The sequence below is a fragment of the Nerophis lumbriciformis genome, linkage group LG06 (genome assembly GCF_033978685.3).
Source record: "Nerophis lumbriciformis linkage group LG06, RoL_Nlum_v2.1, whole genome shotgun sequence".
Lineage (NCBI taxonomy): Eukaryota > Metazoa > Chordata > Actinopteri > Syngnathiformes > Syngnathidae > Nerophis > Nerophis lumbriciformis.
In genome coordinates this window covers 7,804,159-7,822,526 of record NC_084553.2, presented here as the reverse complement: position 1 = coordinate 7,822,526, position 18,368 = coordinate 7,804,159, and the positions used below count along the sequence as shown (strand labels likewise).

General features: G+C 40.8%; 2 protein-coding genes across 6 annotated transcripts in view; one reads left to right on the top strand and one right to left on the bottom strand.

Annotated features, from left to right (window-relative positions):
- Window positions 1–1,679: 1,679 nt before the first annotated feature.
- On the bottom strand, window positions 1,680–18,288 carry syap1 (synapse associated protein 1). 5 transcript variants are annotated; one of them, XR_009815590.1, is made up of 10 exons: window positions 17,996–18,288; window positions 11,364–11,482; window positions 7,457–7,523; window positions 7,322–7,395; window positions 7,113–7,252; window positions 6,906–7,054; window positions 6,784–6,833; window positions 4,520–4,670; window positions 2,040–4,449; window positions 1,680–1,851 (listed from the first exon to the last, which is right to left on the bottom strand). XR_009815590.1 is itself a non-coding variant. In XM_061963668.1 (10 exons), the coding sequence occupies exons 1-9, from the start codon at window positions 18,162–18,164 to the stop codon at window positions 4,319–4,321; spliced, it is 1,050 nt and encodes a 349-aa protein (XP_061819652.1). In that variant the 5' UTR covers window positions 18,165–18,288; the 3' UTR covers window positions 1,680–4,057; window positions 4,317–4,318. The 5 variants fall into 5 exon arrangements, 2 of the variants coding, with proteins under 2 accessions (XP_061819652.1, XP_061819651.1); XR_009815591.1 differs by having other exon boundaries at window positions 1,680–2,191; window positions 2,639–4,449; XR_009815592.1 differs by having other exon boundaries at window positions 1,680–2,191; window positions 2,981–4,449.
- The window catches only part of phospho2 (phosphatase, orphan 2), a 33,961-nt gene continuing 33,488 nt past the window's right edge, over window positions 17,896–18,368 (top strand). Inside the window, exon 1 of the mRNA XM_061963670.1 lies at window positions 17,896–18,061. The gene's annotated coding sequence lies outside the window, so the exon portion shown is untranslated. The remainder of the gene's footprint in view (window positions 18,062–18,368) is intronic.

Genomic DNA, 18,368 nt, shown 5'->3' with positions numbered 1-18,368 from the left:
CTATCATCCACCAATCAATGCATTTATCCTTATAATTTCCCATCATTCATTCATCATCCACCCATTCCTCTATCAATCATTCATCCATCCATCCATCCATCGTCTATTCATCATCCACCAATTAATCAATTTATCCATATATTTATCCATCATTCATTCATCATCCACCCATTCCTCTATCAATCATCCATCCATCCACCATCCACCAATCAATCCATATATTTATCTATAATTCATTCATCATCCACCCATCCATTTCTCTATCAATCATCCACCAATCAATGCATTTATCCATCACTCATTCATCATCCACCCATCCATCATATATCCATTCCTCTGTCACTCATATATGCATCATCCATCCTCACACAGTCAAGAACCCTATGGGTTTTGAAGAACATCACCAGTCCAGCTCAAAGAAGTTGGACACGACAAGAATCCTGTTGTTTTTGTTTTTAGACCCCCGACAGTGCAACTTGTACTTGTGTGGCGTGTCAGAGCAAGACCACGACTGATGTTGAGGCCGTGCGTGCAGGGACACGTCTGCACGCCGGCCTGCGACTTGATTGCAGACTTTGCACAACACAAAAAGCATCCAGCCCGTTCCTTCCTTCGCCGCCATTCCAACGCCGCTGAGTCACCCGCCCCTGATTGACTTTCCTCTGCGGGACCAGCGGATATAGCCAAAACACCCGCATGGCTTTGAACGCCTCATTTCAGCAACCTTGTAAGTGCCTTGTATTGTAACATACGTTTATTATATGTTGACTAGTACAACATCAATGCATCTATAATATCATGTGATTGGATTACTGTTATATAACTCAAAATGATAAACATTTGTAAAAAAGGAGTATAATCGTTTTTTAATAGTGTCTTTATTTACAGGATTCAACTTACTTTACATTCTCTGTTAGGTAACTACAGTATTTGAAAGATTTACTGTACAAGCCAGCAGAAAGGAGCAGTGGAAAGAAAAAGACGGAATATTAGTAAGACTATTTTTGTTACTGTGGCGCCCTCTGGCGTCCTTTTCCCGACATTACTAAGAGACTAATTCAAGAAAAACCCACCATTTGCCATCAGAAGTGATATTTTTTTCTAAGGCTCTTTTTTTTAAACGGTATTGAGTTGAAGTGGGTCACTAAAGTAAAAAAAAAATAAAAAATACTGTACAGAATAAATCTGCATTCTTCTCCTCTTGGCCGAAACCTTTAACCCAAGATATCGGATACAATCAATGCATTTATCCTTATAATTTCCCTTCATTCATTCATTCATCCGCCCATCCCTCTATCAATCATCCATCGTCTATCCTTCATCCACCAATTAATCCATTTATCCATCATTCATTCATCCGCCCATCCCTCTATCAATCATCCATCGTCTATCCTTCATCCACCAATTAATCCATTTATCCATTATTCATTCGTCATCCACTCATCCATTCCTATATCAATCATTCATCCATCATCCATCAATCAATGCATTTATCCTTATAATTTCCCATCATTCATTCATCATCCACCTATTCCTCTATCAATCATCCATCCATCCACCCATCTGTCGTCTATCCATTGGCCACCAATTAACCTATTTTTATCATTCATTCATAAACCCATCCCTCTATCAACCATCCATCCATCATCTATCCTTCATCCACCAATATTCATTTATCCATCATTCATTCATCATCCACCCATTACTCTATCAACCATTCATCCATCATCCATCAATCAATGCATTTATCCTTATAATTTCCCATCATCCATTCCTCTATCAATCATTCATCATCATCCATCAATCAATGCATTTATCCTGATAATTTCCCATCATTCATTCATCATCCACCTATTCCTCTATCAATCATCCATCCATCCACCCACCCACCCATCCGTCGTCTATCCATTAGCCACCAATTAACCTATTTTTATCATTCATTCATCCGCCCATCCCTCTATCAATCATCCATCCATCGTCCATCGTCTATCCTTCATCCACCAATTAATCCATTTATCCATCATTCATTCGTCATCCACCCATTACTCTATCAACCATTCATCCATCATCCATCAATCAATGCATTTATCCTTATAATTTCCCATCATCCATTCCTCTATCAATCATTCATCATCATCCATCAATCAATGCATTTATCCTGATAATTTCCCATCATTCATTCATCATCCACCTATTCCTCTATCAATCATCCATCCATCCACCCACCCACCCATCCGTCGTCTATCCATTAGCCACCAATTAACCTATTTTTATCATTCATTCATCCGCCCATCCCTCTATCAATCATCCATCCATCGTCCATCGTCTATCCTTCATCCACCAATTAATCCATTTATCCATCATTCATTCGTCATCCACCCATCCATTCCTATATCAATCATTCATCCATCATCCATCAATCAATGCATTTATCCTTATAATTTCCCATCATTCATTCATCATCCACCTATTCCTCTATCAATCATCCATCCATCCACCCATCCGTCGTCTATCCATTAGCCACCAATTAACCTATTTTTATCATTCATTCATCCACCCATCCCTCTATCAACCATCCATCCATCATCTATCCTTCATCCACCAATATTCATTTATCCATCATTCATTCATCATCCACCCATTACTCTATCAACCATTCATCCATCAATCAATGCATTTATCCTTATAATTTCCCATCATTCATTCATCATCCACCCATCCATCCATTCCTCTATCAATCATTCATCCATCATCCATCAATCGATGCATTTATCCTTATAATTTCCCATCATTCATTCATCATCCACCTATTCCTCTATCAATCATCCATCCATCCACCCATCCGTCGTCTATCCATTAGCCACCAATTAACCTATTTTTTTATCATTCATTCATCCACCCATCCCTCTATCAACCATCCATCCATCATCTATCCTTCATCCACCAATATTCATTTATCCATCATTCATTCATCATCCACCCATTACTCTATCAACCATTCATCCATCATCCATCAATCAATGCATTTATCCTTATAATTTCCCATCATTCATTCATCATCCACCCATCCATCCATTCCTCTATCAATCATTCATCCATCATCCATCAATCAATGCATTTATCCTGATAATTTCCCATCATTCATTCATCATTCACCTATTCCTCTATCAATCATCCATCCATCCACCCATCCGTCGTCTATCCATTAGCCACCAATTAACCTATTTTTATCATTCATTCATCCGCCCATCCCTCTATCAATCATCCATCCATCGTCCATCGTCTATCCTTCATCCACCAATTAATCCATTTATCCATTATTCATTAGTCATCCACTCATCCATTCCTATATCAATCATTCATCCATCATCCATCAATCAATGCATTTATCCTTATAATTTCCCATCATTCATTCATCATCCACCTATTCCTCTATCAATCATCCATCCATCCATCCACCCATCCGTCGTCTATCCATTAGCCACCAATTAACCTATTTTTATCATTCATTCATCCACCCATCCCTATATCAACCATCCATCCATCATCTATCCTTCATCCACCAATATTAATTTATCCATCATTCATTCATCATCCACCCAATTACTCTATCAACCATTCATCCATCATCCATCAATCAATGCATTTATCCTTATAATTTCCCATCATTCATTCATCATCCACCCATCCATCCATTCCTCTATCAATCATTCATCCATCCATCCGTCGTCTATCCATTACCTTTTAACCCAAGATATCGGATACAATCTGTTGAATATTAGAGAAGCCCGTGTCAAACTGTGGTTTGCTCACAAAACGATGTCCGTGAGGGGGGTGCTTGAGAAAAGAATACAAGTCTTCAGCTAGGTGACTTGCTCAGAGTGGTTTGTGCGAATAAATAAATATTATCAGGTTAGCCAATGTATTTAAATTTAGGGGGGGGGGGGCGTGAAAAAAAATTATGTCCCCAAGGGGGGGACGTGGAAAAAAAAATTGTCCCCAAGGGGGGGGCTTGAAAAAACAAATTGAGAAAAAAAGTGTGTTTTGATGGCGTTATCTGCAGGAAGAAGAACAAAAAAAGTGCTGCAGCTGTGAATAATATCTTGCATGTCGATTCACTCAACATTGTGCAGCAGGAAGAGGCTTTGACTAGACGTGATGTGGTGTAACAGCTGGATGTAAAATTAGTTTCATTTTGATGTATTTTGTCTCCATGTATGTACGATAACCCCTGAAGATGCAGGAGATCTCATTCATGGAAGTTTTTATGTGGGCGAATGTTTGAAGAGAAAAAAAAAAAAAAAAAAGGTATTCACGTCTAGCGGTCGTCAGCCTGGAGCATCTCCTCGATCTCCAGGTCCCACTGGTTGTCTCTGCCGTCCGCCTCCGTCATCACTTCGTACTCCTGCAGCTCCTGCTGGAGCTCCTTCTCCCAGTCGGCGTGCTCCTCTGGGGGGGGGGAGAGAGAGGGTGAGGACGGCTCGTGACCAGCCGGGAGGAATTAAAAGCTGATGCTGACCGTCGGGGGGGCTGTCCTTGTTGTCCAGCACCAGCTGCTCCATCTCCTTCCTCAGGTCCTCGCGGTCGATGGCCGCCGAGTCGAACGCGTCGCTCACGAACTCGGAGACGCCGGGGCTGGTGGATATCTCCTCGTCTTCCTCGTGAGAAGGCTGAGGGACAAGCAGGAGCAGGAAGAGCACATTTTGTTTTGGTCTGCAACCTGGAAACCATTCTTTACAAAACATTTTATTACTTTGCCTCACCGCCTGCACATGGTAACACATTATGTGTGATGTAATAATGTGTTACCGTGTGCATGTATGATGTAATAATGTGTTACCGTGTGCATGTGTAATGTAATAATGTGTTAGTGTGTGCATGTGTGATGTAATAATGTGCTACAGTGTGCATGTATGATGTAATAATGTGCTACAGTGTGCATGTATGATGTAATAATGTGTTAGTGTGTGCATGTATGATGTAATAATGTGTTAAAGTGTGCATGTGTGATGTAATAGTGTGTTAAAGTGTGCATGTGTGATGTAATAATGTGTTAAAGTGTGCATGTGTGATGTAATAGTGTGTTAAAGTGTGCATGTGTGATGTAATGTGTTACCATGTGCATGTATGATGTAATAATGTGTTACCTTGTGCATGTATGATGTAATGTGTTCAAGTGTGCATGTGTAATTTAATAACGTGTTACAGTGTGCATGTATGATGTAATGTGTTACCGTGTGCATGTATGATGTAATAATGTGTTACCTTGTGCATGTATGATGTAATAATGTGTTACCTTGTGCATGTATGATGTAATAATATGTTACCGTGTGCATGTGTGATGTAATGTGTTCAAGTGTGCATGTGTAATTTAATAACGTGTTACAGTGTGCATGTATGATGTAATGTGTTACCATGTGCATGTATGATGTAATAATGTGTTACCTTGTGCATGTATGATGTAATGTGTTCAAGTGTGCATGTGTAATTTAATAATGTGTTACAGTGTGCATGTATGATGTAATAATGTGTTATCTTGTGCATGTGTGATGTAATAATATGTTACCGTGTGCATGTATGATGTAATAATGTGTTACCGTGTGCATGTATGATGTAATGATGTGTTACAGTGTGTATGTGTGATGTAATAATGTGTTACAGTGTGTATGTGTGATGTAATAATGTGCTATCTTGTGCATGTATGATGTAATAATGTGATACTGTGTGCATGTGTGATGTAATGTGTTACCTTGTGTATGTGTGATATATTGATGTATTACCTTGTGCATGTATGATGTCATAATGTTAAATTGTGCATGTATGATGTAATAATGTGTTAGTGTGCATGTGTGATGTAATGTGTTACCATGTGCATGTATGATGTAATAAGGTGTTACAGTGTGCATGTATGATGTAATAATGTTAAATTGTGCATGTATGATGTAATAATGTGTTACAGTGTGCATGTGTGATGTAATAAAGTGTTACAGTGTGCATGTATGATGTAATAATGTGTTACCATGTGCATGTATGATGTAATAATGTGTTACAGTGTGCATGTGTGATGCAATAATGTGTTAGTGTGTATGTGTGATGTAATAATGTGTTACCGTGTGCATGTATGATGTAATAATGTGTTACCTTGTACATGTGTGATGTAATGATGTGTTAGTGTGCATTTAAAGTGTGCATGTGTGATGTAATAATATGTTACCTTATGCATGTGTGATGTAATATTGTGTTACCGTTTGCATGTATGATGTAATAATGTGTTACAGAGTGCATGTATGATGTAATAATGTTCAATTGTGCATGTATGATGTGTTAAAGTGTGCACGTGTGATGTAATAATGTGTTAGTGTGCATGTATGATGTAATAATGTGTCAAAGTGTGCATGTGTGATGTAATAATGTGTTACAGTGTGCATGTGTGATGTAATAATGTGTTAAAGTGTGCATGTGTGATGTAATAATGTGTTACAGTGTGCATGTGTGATGTAATAATGTGTTACAGTGTGCATGTATGATGTAATAATGTGTTAAAGTGTGCATGTATGATGTAATAATGTTCAATTGTGCATGTATGATGTGTTAAAGTGTGCACATGTGATGTAATAATGTGTTAAAGTGTGCATGTATGATGTAATAATGTGTTACAGTGTGCATGTGTGATGTAATAATGTGTTACAGTGTGCATGTATGATGTAATAATGTGTTACCTTGTGCATGTATGATGTAATAATGTGTTACAGTGTGCATGTGTGATGCAATAATGTGTGTTACCTTCTGCATGTCGCCGATGGACACAGGTGGAGTTTTTGGCCTGACGTTGTCTGTCGGGACAGTCCAGAGTGACAAAGTGACCCACATGCAAATACTGTACCTAATAAATAGACTAATCCTACCTCTCAGGACCACGTCGTCAGGGGAGACGGCGGGCCCTCTGTCCTCGCCATCCTTCTGCTGTTGTGCCGCCAGCGCCGTCAGCTGCGCCGACTGCTTGACCAGAGACACGCGGTAGAAGTAGTTCCTCCAGAAGACGTCCTCCTTCACGCTGTCCGAGAGAGGCGGGGGTCAGTCACGCGGTCACGAGCGCCGGCGGGTGCACTCACAGTTTGGGCACCAGGTCGAAGCGCATGCGGTTGAGGAGCTGGTCTTCCTCCAGCATGACGGCGGCCAGCGGGTACATGTGCTCCATGTCGAAGTGGAACTGCACGCCGGCCGGGGGGTCGCGCAGGAAGTTCCGCTTGTCCTGACATGGGAAAGAACAGCGTGGCTTCATGGGGGCTTCAGATCCAACTTAATAAATGATGTCTCTCACGGCCGACAGAGCGAGGATCTGCTGCTGGATGGTCTCCTCCTCGTTGTAGCCCACCCATGGAGGGACTGCGGCCTCTGGAGAAACATCTAGAAATTGAACACCGTTCTTATTCAAATGTTTTCTGTGGGTCAATACCTGATCTTTTGGCCTTGTTCTCCTGGACAAACTTCTCCTGCTCCTTCTGGAAGTCTCCTAAAAAGGTCTGCAAGTCAAGTAAACAACAACAAAGCATCAATGACATCATCCCATGTCCTCATTTTTGGCAAACAGGCCGTGATGTCATGTCTGTGTAATCATGTTTTGTTTTAAGTCATGTTTTGTTCAGTTATAGGACTCTTTAGTTTCTGTCTTTTCACTCCCTTGTCTTGTTTCCATGATTACCCATTAGTTTCACCTGTTCCACGTTTGGACTCATTGTGCACTCTTGTTTGTCACCATAGCAACCATTAGTTTTCACCTGTCACGTCACGCACCTGTTTCACGTTTTGAGTCACGCACCTGCTTTCACTAATGATGTCCATAGTATTTAAGTTCATTCATTTTCTGTTGTTCGTCCTGACGACATCACCACATTTATGCTCTGTCCATTTTTTCATGTCCATCGTTCACGCTGCTCCTTTTTTGTCCATGCCAAGTAAGTTTTCTTTATTCAAGCCATAGTTTGCAAGTTTTGTTTAATTGTTCATAGTTTATTCTCCGCCACTGTGCGCGCTTTTTGTTTGATCCTTTTTTTTGTATTTATAGTTAATAAATAAATCATGTACCTTCATTCCCGTCTCGCCCGTGCCAACTTTCCGTTGCATCCCGGAAAAGCAAACTCCCAAGATCAAGTCATGACACGTGACACAAAACTACTGAACTTTTATCTGCTTTGATTCCGAGCTCAAGTTCCTGGAACGGCTAGCATTCTTTTGACTTTTTGTTGAAAGTCACTTGCTAAGATCGCAAGTTGGTGTTTTAGGACTTGCTTTGGAATGTGTGGTTGCTTATTTGGGCTTGCTTTTGAATGGGTGGTTGCTTATTTGGGCTTTGTTTGGACATGTGGTTGCCTATTTGCATTTGCTTTTGAACGTGTGGTTGCTTATTTGGGCTTGCTTCTGAACGCATGGTTGCTTATTGGGGCTTGCGTTGGAACCTTTGTTTACTTATTTGGGCTCGCGTTTGAACGTGTGGTTGCCTATTTGGGCTTGCTTTTGAACGCGTGGTTGCTTATTTGGGCTTGCTTTTGAACGTGTGGTTGCTTATTTGGGCTTGCTTTTAAACTTGTGGTTGCTTATTTGGGCTTGCTTTTAAATGTGTGGTTGCTTATTTGGGCTTGCGTTGGAACCTGTGTTTACTTATTTGGGCTTTCTTTTGAACGTGTGGTTGCCTAAATGGGCTTGCTTGTCAACATGTGGTTGCTTATTTGGGCTTGCTTTTGAACGTGTTATTTCTTTTTTGGGCTTGCTTTTAAACGCTTGATTGCCTATTTGGGCTTGCTTTGGAATGTGTGGTTGCTTATTTGGGCTTGCATTGGAACCTGTGTTTACTTATTTGGGCTTGCTTTTAAATGTGTGGTTGCTTATTTGGGCTTGCGTTGGCACCTGTGTTTACTTATTTGGGCTTGCGTTTGAACATGTGGTTGCCTATTTGGGCTTGCTTTTGAACGTGTGGTTGCCTATTTGGGCTTGCTTTGGAATGTGTGGTTGCCTATTTGGGCTTGCTTTTGAATGGGTGGTTGCTTGTTTGGGCTTTGTTTGAACATGTGGTTGCCTATTTGCATTTGCTTTTGAATGTGTGGTTGCTTATTTGGACTTAGTTTGGAACGTGTTGTTGCTTATTTGGGCTTGCGTTGGAACCTGTGTTTACTTATTTGGGCTTGCGTTTGAACATGTGGTTGCCTATTTGGGCTTGCTTTTGAACGTGTGGTTGCCTATTTGGGCTTGCTTTGGAATGTGTGGTTGCCTATTTGGGCTTGCTTTTGAATGGGTGGTTGCTTGTTTGGGCTTTGTTTGAACATGTGGTTGCCTATTTGCATTTGCTTTTGAATGTGTGGTTGTTTATTTAGACTTAGTTTGGAACGTGTTGTTGCTTATTTGGGCTTGCGTTGGAACCTGTGTTTACTTATTTGGGCTTGCGTTGGAACCTGTGTTTACTTATTTGGGCTTGTGTTTGAACGTGGCGGTATAGCTCGGTTGGTAGAGCGGCCGTGCCAGCAATTTGAGGGTTGCAGGTTCTATCCCCGCTTCCGCCATCCTCGTCACTGCCGTTGTGTCCTTGGGCTAGACACTTTATCCACCTGCTCCCAGTGGTTTAAATGTAACTTAGATATTGGGTTTCACAATGTCAAGCGCTTTGAGTCACTTGAGAAAAAGCACTATATAAAATGTAATTCACTTCACAACGTTGTGGTTGCCTATTTGGGCTTGCTTTTGAACGTGTGGTTGCCTATTTGGGCTTGCTTTTCAACATGTGATTGCTTATTTGGGCTTGCTTTTAAACGCTTGGTTGCCTATTTGGGCTTGCTTTGGAATGTGCGGTTGCTTATTTGGGCTTGCTTTTGAATGGGTGGTTGCTTATTTGGTCTTTGTTTGAACATGTGGTTGCCTATTTGCATTTGCGTTTGAATGTGTGGTTGCTTATTTGGGCTTAGTTTTGAACGTGTTGTTTCTTGTTTGGGCTTGCTTTTAAACGCGTGGTTGCTTATTGGGGCTTGCTTTTAAGCGTGTGGTTGCTTATTTGGGCTTGCGTTGGAACCTGTGTTTACTCATTTGGGCTTGCGTTTGAACGTGTGGTTGCCTATTTGGGCTTGCTTTTGAACGTGTGGTTGCCTATTTGGGCTTGCTTTTGAACGTGTGGTTGCATTTGGGCTTGCTTTTGCACGTGTTATTGCTTTTTGGGGCTTGCTTTTAAACGCTTGGTTACCTATTTGGGCTTGCTTTTGAATGTGTGGTTGCTTATTTGGGTTTGTTTTTCAACATTTGGTTGCTTATTTGGGCTTGCTTTTGAAGGTGTTATTGCTTTTTTGGGCTTGCTTTTAAACGCTTGGTTGCCTATTTGGGCTTGCTTTTGAACGTGTGGTTGCTTATTTGGGTTTGCTTTTCAACATTTGGTTGCTTATTTGGGCTTGCTTTTGAAGGTGTTATTGCTTTTTTGGGGCTTGCTTTTAAACGCTTGGTTGCCTATTTGGGCTCGCTTTTGAACGTGTGGTTGCCTATTAGGGCTTGCTTGTCAACATGTGGCTGCTTATTTGGGCTTGCTTTTGAACGTGTTGTTGCTTTTTTGGGCTTGCTTTTAAACGCTTGGTTGCCTATTTGGGCTTGCTTTTGAACATGTGGTTGCTTATTAGCGTGTGGTTTGATTGACTGACTGAAAGTTTTATTAGTAGATTGCACAGTACAGTACATATTCCGTACAATTGACCACTAAATGGTAACATCCGAATACGTTTTTCAACTTGTTTAAGTCGGGGTCCACGTTAATCAATTCATGGTTGCATATTTTTTGTTCTTTGGTTGGTTGGTTAAAGTTAATTTCTAACATGTACACAATTTTAGCATTATATCCCTAAATCCCTAAAATAGGTCTTTGAGAAATGTTGTTCTTAAACAATTTGCTCACTCTGTTGTTGACAAAGTGGTGACTCTCGCCCCATCCTTGTTTGTGAATGACGCATTTCATGGAAGCTGCTTTTATACCCAATCATGGCACCCACCTGTTCCCAATTAGCCCGTTCACCTGTGGGATGTTCCAAATAAGTGTTTGATGAGCATTTCTCAACTTTCTCAGTCTTTTTTGCCACCTGTGCCAGCTTTTTTGAAACATGTTGCAGGCATCACATTCCAAATGAGCTAATATTTGCAAAAAACAACAAAGTTTTCCAGTTGGAACGTTAAATATCTTGTCTTTGCAGTCTATTCAATTGAATATAAGTTGAAAAGGATTTGCAAATCATTGTATTGTGTTTTTATTTACCATTTACACAACGTGACAACTTCACTGCTTTTGGGTTTTGTATTTCATTATTATGTACATACTGTTGTTGTTGTGAAGGACAACGCACCTTGTCGATGATGCCGTCAATCTTTCCCTCTTCCACGCTCTTTTTGATGGTCTGTGAGGTCTCCGCCACCGAGTCGGTGATCTTCCTGGTCACGCTGGACGCAAAGCTGAAAATGTAGTCTTGAAGAAGGGAAGGAGAAGGTTTAATCGCTGCATTTATACTCCATGCACGTTCATTACAATGCAATACTATTGGGCAAATACATTGTCAAAGAACTCCACGCCTCCATTCAATTAAACGCAAAGTCTCCGAATAATTACAAAAAAAAATTGTGGCTGTAGGCAACCTCCCGATGTACTGTTTTTTTTTACTTATGTGAGGTATCATGAGTGGTTTGCATGCACTTCAACATATAAATGTTGCTTTCATTATTAGGAAATAACAGCACTTGCTTCCAATTTTAGTAAAATTTTTTTTTTTATTAATTAATTGTCATTGCTAGGAAATAGCACTTGCTTCCAATTCTAGTGAATATTTATCTTAAATTAATTGTATTAATTAAAAAAACAATGTTTCAAACATCCTGACTCCTTGCTTATCATTTCACAAACTTCCCAAAAGCAGACAGCACATTAGGTGCCACACCAGGGGAGCAAACACCCTGGGCCACTGCTACACAGTTATACAGGACTCTTATCATTCTGGTCCCCATGCAGCTTTAGAACTCTCTGATCACTGTTTAGCCTTTAGTAAGGACTGTGAAGAGATGATCAAAAGGTATCAAAGCAGCAGATCCTGGCCTGCTTTTCTTCTTCTGATGGAAGGGTCTTTGAAGATGCATCAGAAAGTCATGACGAACTCACTGACACTGTGACATCATACATCAATGTCTACTGTGGACTCGTACAGGTTCCTGGGATCTACAATCTCACGAGACCCGAAGTGGACCTCCCACTTAGACAGAAAGAAGGCACAGCAAAGGAGCTGCTAATTACCGTAAATTCTGGACTATAAGCGGCTACTTTTTACCTACGCTTTGAACCCCGCGGCTTATGAACCGGCGCGGCTAATTTTATGGATATTGCTTTGCTGACGGCCATAATGCACAGTTAAAAAAACCAAGCAAAAACACTGAATAGGTGTGTTCAACCCGAATTAAAAGTGCCGTCCCGTCATCTAGCCGTCTAGTGTTCTACTCGTATGGATTCTTCATTCATCACTGCAAGCAACATTTGTATTTTTTACAATATAACTATAACAATTCTTACTTACTAAACCGTCCCATGTGTGATGACCGTAGGAGTGTTTTCATACACAGTAGGGATGTCCCGATCCGATATTTGGATCGGATCGGCCGCCGATATTTGCAAAAAAAATGCGTATCGGCAAGGCATGGGAAAATGCCGATCCAGATCCAGTTAAAAAAAAAACATCTGCTCCGTGTTTTCCAAAGCACCTATTTAAATAGTACATTCCACTTTTCTGCTGCTCCCTATAATTTCCGTTCCGCATTTTCCAGCACACCTTCAACACATCCACAGGTCTGTGGATTCTAACGCAGTTGCCTTTAGCTGCTGGCATTACACGACAGGCTCTTCTCACTCTTTTCTGTGTCTCCCTCTCACAGACAGCAAGCGCACCTTCTTACACACGTCACATACTGTCACGTCATACGTCACATACGTATACGTCCTCTTCCAGCAGAGAGCGAGGTAGCGGCATGGCTATCGTTAGCTGTGATGCTAGCGCAGCCGCTAAGGTGCGCGCCTGCTCAAGCGTCCTCTGCGCACGGCAAATCTATGCCACGCACAAAATCAAATAAAAAAAACAAGCGCATAACAATTTTCGACACACGGACACGACAGAGAAAACAGTTTTCGTCATCATTGTTCAAATATTGTGACGTCTGTCGAGACGCTTATCTCCATTCGGTGCCACACGCCCACACCATCAAAATGCAGAGGCAAAAATTTCCAGATCAACACCGTATGAAAAAATTAGTGATTTTTTTAGTTGTGATTTCCTTCTCTGCATGAAAGTTTAAAAGTAGCATACATTAATGCAGTATGAAGAAGACTGTTTTAATGTAGACATGCAAGCCTTAAAAGAAAATGTTGAAAATCAAGACTACATTTCCTGCAAATGGATGCATTTCTACCCTATATTTTAACTTTAGATTTATTCTCATATCAAACTCTTTTGGCTGTCTTTTTGACACTTACATCCGACGCCCCCCTCCACACCCTGGATTATAAATAATGTAAATAATTCAATGTGATGACTGTATTATGATGATAGTATATATCTGATAGTATATATCTGCATCATGAATCAATTTAAGTGGACCCCGACTTAAACAAGTTGAAAAACTTATTGGGGTGTTACCATTTAGTGGTCAATTGTACGGAATATGTACTTCACTGTGCAACCTACTAATAAAAGTCTCAATCAATCAAAACACACAGAATCATCATACTGCTGTGATTATATGCATCAAGTGTTCATTCAAGGCTAAGGCAAAATATCGAGATATATATCGTGTATCGCAATATGGCCTTAAAATATCGCAATATTAAAAAAAGGCCATATCGCCCAGCCCTAGTTTCAATGATGCCATTTCTGTTTGTCATGTATCATTTTGTCTATTTTGTGTTTATCCTTGAATAAACAGGTCAGTTTCTTGTTACCAACCATTGTGTATTATTCAAACTTCCCTAATTCAGCTGGCTAGTTGTTATCAAGAGTACTAAAACCCTTTTCAACATGATTCTGACAACTAAGTAGGCTAAATAACTTTAACTTTAATACATGCTCGGATAGGCCAGTATCGGTCAGCATCGGTATCGGTCAGTATCGGTATCAAATCGGAAGTGCAAAAACAATATCGGTATCGGATCGGAAGTGCAAAAACCTGTATCGGGACATCCCTAATACACAGTCGTGCTCATAAGTTTACATACCCTGGGAGAATTGATGATTTCTTGGCCATTCTTCAGAGAATATGAATGATAACACAAAAACCTTTCTTCCACTCCTGCTTAATGGTTGTGTGAAGCTATTTATTAGCAAACAACTGTGTTTACTCTTTTTAAATCAAAATGACAAAAGAAAGTACCCAAATGACCCTGATCAAAAGTTTACATACCCCAGTGACTTTGATCTGATAACATGCACAAAAGTTGACTTAAACAGGTTTGAATGGCTAATCAAGGTTCCAATCCTCACCTGTGACCTGTTTGTTTGTAATTAATGTGTGTGTATAAAAGGTCAGTGAGTTTCTGGGCTTCTGACAGACCATTGCATCTTTCATCCAGTGCTGCACACATGTTTCTGGATTCTGAGTCATGGGGAAGGCAAAAATAATTGTCAAATTATCTGCGAGAAAAGGTCATTGAACTGCATAAAACAGGAAAGGGGTATAAAAAGATACCCAAGGAATTGAGAATGCCAATCAGCAGTGTTCAAACGCTGATTACGGAGTATAAAATTAGGGATTCGGGTAGACCAGCAAAGATTTCCGCAACAACTGCCCGGAAAATTGTTTGAGATGCAAAGAAAAATCCACAAATAACTTTGGAAAATTGTGGTGTGGCTGTTTCAAGATGCACAATTAGGAGGCACTTGAAGAAAAAATGGGCTGCATGGTCGAGTCGTCAGAAGAAAGCCATTTCTGCGCAAATGTCACAAAGGATCCCGCTTACATTACGCCAAACAGCATAGAGACAAGCCTCAAAACTTCTGGAACAGGAAAGGGGTATACAGGAAAGGGGTATAAAAAGATATCCAAAGAATTGAGAATGCCAATCAGCAGTGTTCAAACGCTGATTACAAAGTGGAAAATGAGGGATTCAGGTAGACCAGCAAAGATTTCCGCAACAACTGCCAGGAAAATTGTTCGAGATGCAAAGAAAAATCCACAAATAACTTCAGCTGAAATACGGGACTCTCTGAAAAATGGTGGTGTTGCTGTTTCAAGATGCACAATTAGGAGGCACTTGAAGAAAAATGGGCTGCATGGTCGAGTCGTCAGAAGAAAGCCATTTCTGCGCAAATGTCACAAAGGATCCCGCTTACATTACACCAAACAGCATAGAGACAAGCCTCAAAACTTCTGGAACAGGAAAGGGGTATACAGGAAAGGGGTATAAAAAGATATCCAAAGAATTGAGAATGCCAATCAGCAGTGTTCAAACGCTGATTACAAAGTGGAAAATGAGGGATTCAGGTAGACCAGCAAAGATTTCCGCAACAACTGCCAGGAAAATTGTTCGAAATGCAAAGAAAAATCCACAAATAACTTCAGCTGAAATACAGGACTCTCTGAAAAATGGTGGTGTGGCTGTTTCAAGATGCACAATAAGGAGGCACTTGAAGAAAAATGGGCTGCATGGTCGAGTCGCCAGAAGAAAGCCATTTCTGCGCAAATGTCACAAAGTATCCCGCTTACATTACGCCAAACAGCACAGAGACAAGCCTCAAAACTTCTGGAACAAAGTAGTTTGGAGTGATGGCTTTCTTCTGGCGACTCGACCATGGTCATGAGCTTTGGGTCATGACCGAAAGGACAAGATCACGGGTACAGGCGGCCGAAATGAGTTTCCTCCGCCGGGTGGCGGGTCTCTCCCTTAGAGATAGGGCGAGAAGCTCTGTCATCCGGGAGGAGCTCAGAGTAAAGCCGCTGCTCCTCCACATGGAGAGGAGCCAGATGAGGTGGTTCGAGCATTTTTTCCCAGGACATGTTGGGTAGACTATGTCTCCCGGCTGGCCTGGGAACGCCTCGAGATCCAACGGGAGGAGCTGGACTAAGTGGCTGGGGAGAGGAAAGTCTGGGATTCTCTGCTTAGGCTGCTGCCCCCGCGACCCGACCTCAAGATAAGCGGAAGAAGATGGATTGATTTACCATGTAACGTGGACCCCGACTTACACAAGTTGAAAAACTTATTGGGGTGTTACCATTTAGTGGTCAATTGTACGGAATATGTACTGTACTGTGCAATCTACCAATAAAAGTTGCAATCAATCAATGGATGGATGGATAAATGAATACAATAAAAAAGAACCCCGGTTTTAAAAGCCCATAACTTTCTTACTAATAATCACAGAAAAATGATACTTATATCACTAGAATCGTCTTTATAAAGCCTGTCTGATAGTATATACATTATTTCTTATTTGTATTTTACACCATACTTGCCAACCTTGAGACCTCCGATTTCGGGAGGTGGGGCGGAGGGCGTGGTTAAGATATATATATATAAGAAATACTTGACTTTCAGTGAATTCTAGCTATATATATAGATGTATTTTATTACATATATATATATATATATATATATATATATATATATATATATATATATATATATATATATATAAAATAAATACTTGAATTTCAGTGTTCATTTATTTACACATATACACACACATAACACTCATCTACTCATTGTTGAGTTAAGGGTTGAATTGTCCATCCTTGTTCTATTCTCTGTCACTATTTCAGAACACACACATTATACAAATATGCATTATAAAATCAATAAGAAAACGGGAGCTCTAATTTGGGAGTCTGAATTAGGATCAGAAGTTCCTATACAAACATTGCGCACTCACGTCGCCTTTTTGTATTGATTACTGCAGCTGTGCACTGGATTCATTCACAAATACAAACTACAACTCACAAACACTTTAGAGTTAGGCTCCACCATCCGAATGTGTACTTAAACTTATAAAGATCACATGGATATTATTCAGTGAGTTGATTCACCAAAACTAACCTGTTATACAGGAGGAAAAAGCACACAGGACGTTTCAATTGTTCACAGACTGGTCGCGCTCATCAGAATGATAAGACACTTCCGGTCTGCAGGTGATAGCATTCAATTGGGAAGAAACGCCCTACTGCCCCCCTACTGACCAATGTGAAAACTGATAAATGTGTAATGACAGCTCCAAAAAACGAATTCAAACCACAAAATAAAATAAATAAATCAACACAAAAATGTGACACATTATGGGTGGGTCACATATGCATGTACAGTAGATGGCAGTATTGTCCTGTTTAAAAGTGTCACAACATTGCTGTTTACGGCAGACGAACTGCTTTACGGTAGACGGAAGACTTGACTGCTGTTGTTGTGTGTTGTTGCCGCGCTGGGAGGACGTTAATGAAACTGCCTAACAATAAACCCACATAAGAAACCCAAGAACTCGCCCTCGATCATTAGCTGTTTATATTGTGGGCTATCAACACGTCACTCAGGTCCGCATGGAGATGGAGGGGGCGTGGCCTCCAGCTCCGCCTGGATTTCGGGAGAAAATGTGTCCCGGGAGGTTTTCGGGAGAGGCGCTGAATTTCGGGAGTCTCCCGGAAAATCCGGGAGGGTTGGCAAGTATGTTTTACACGCATACCACCCCCTGTACCAAAGTCGTGTTTCAACCGAGCACGACGGTGTACCTTGTGTTGGCTTTAATTGCCTCTCAAAAAACGTCAACTTTAACGTGTCATTGACTAAATTAAAGTTATTGATCTCAATCAACATGATGTGAGTGACGATGACGTCATCCCAGAAACAAACAGACTGGGTGTTGTTGAGCCTTGTTAATGCCTAATAACCACAGTACGCAAGGTTTGGACTTTAAATCGACATGAATCAGTTATTTGAAGAGATTTAATCAGATAATAAGTGCCTCACCGCCCAGTCCTTTGTTGTTTTCGTCCTGCTCGTCTCCTTCGTCTTGTTGGCCAACTGCTGATTGCGGTTTGTTTACCTCATTTTGGGCTTCTACCACCTTTTCCTCCTCCTGCTTCTCCGCCTCAGCCGGGTTCTCCAACCCCAGCCAGGACCCGAAACCTCGCAGCATTTTTTTAAACCGCGATAAAAATGAAAAATAAAACAAATAAATCCAAGAAACCTTAGCTTGAGTCGCAGATTAAGCTAAAAAAAAAATGCAACCAGGAAGTAGAGTGGCAGGATTTCTTCTTCGCGTGTTGTATCGATGTGGGGATTCTACCGCCATCTAGAGATTTAACAGCAGAATGCATTTTAGGACTTGCACTGTGGCAAT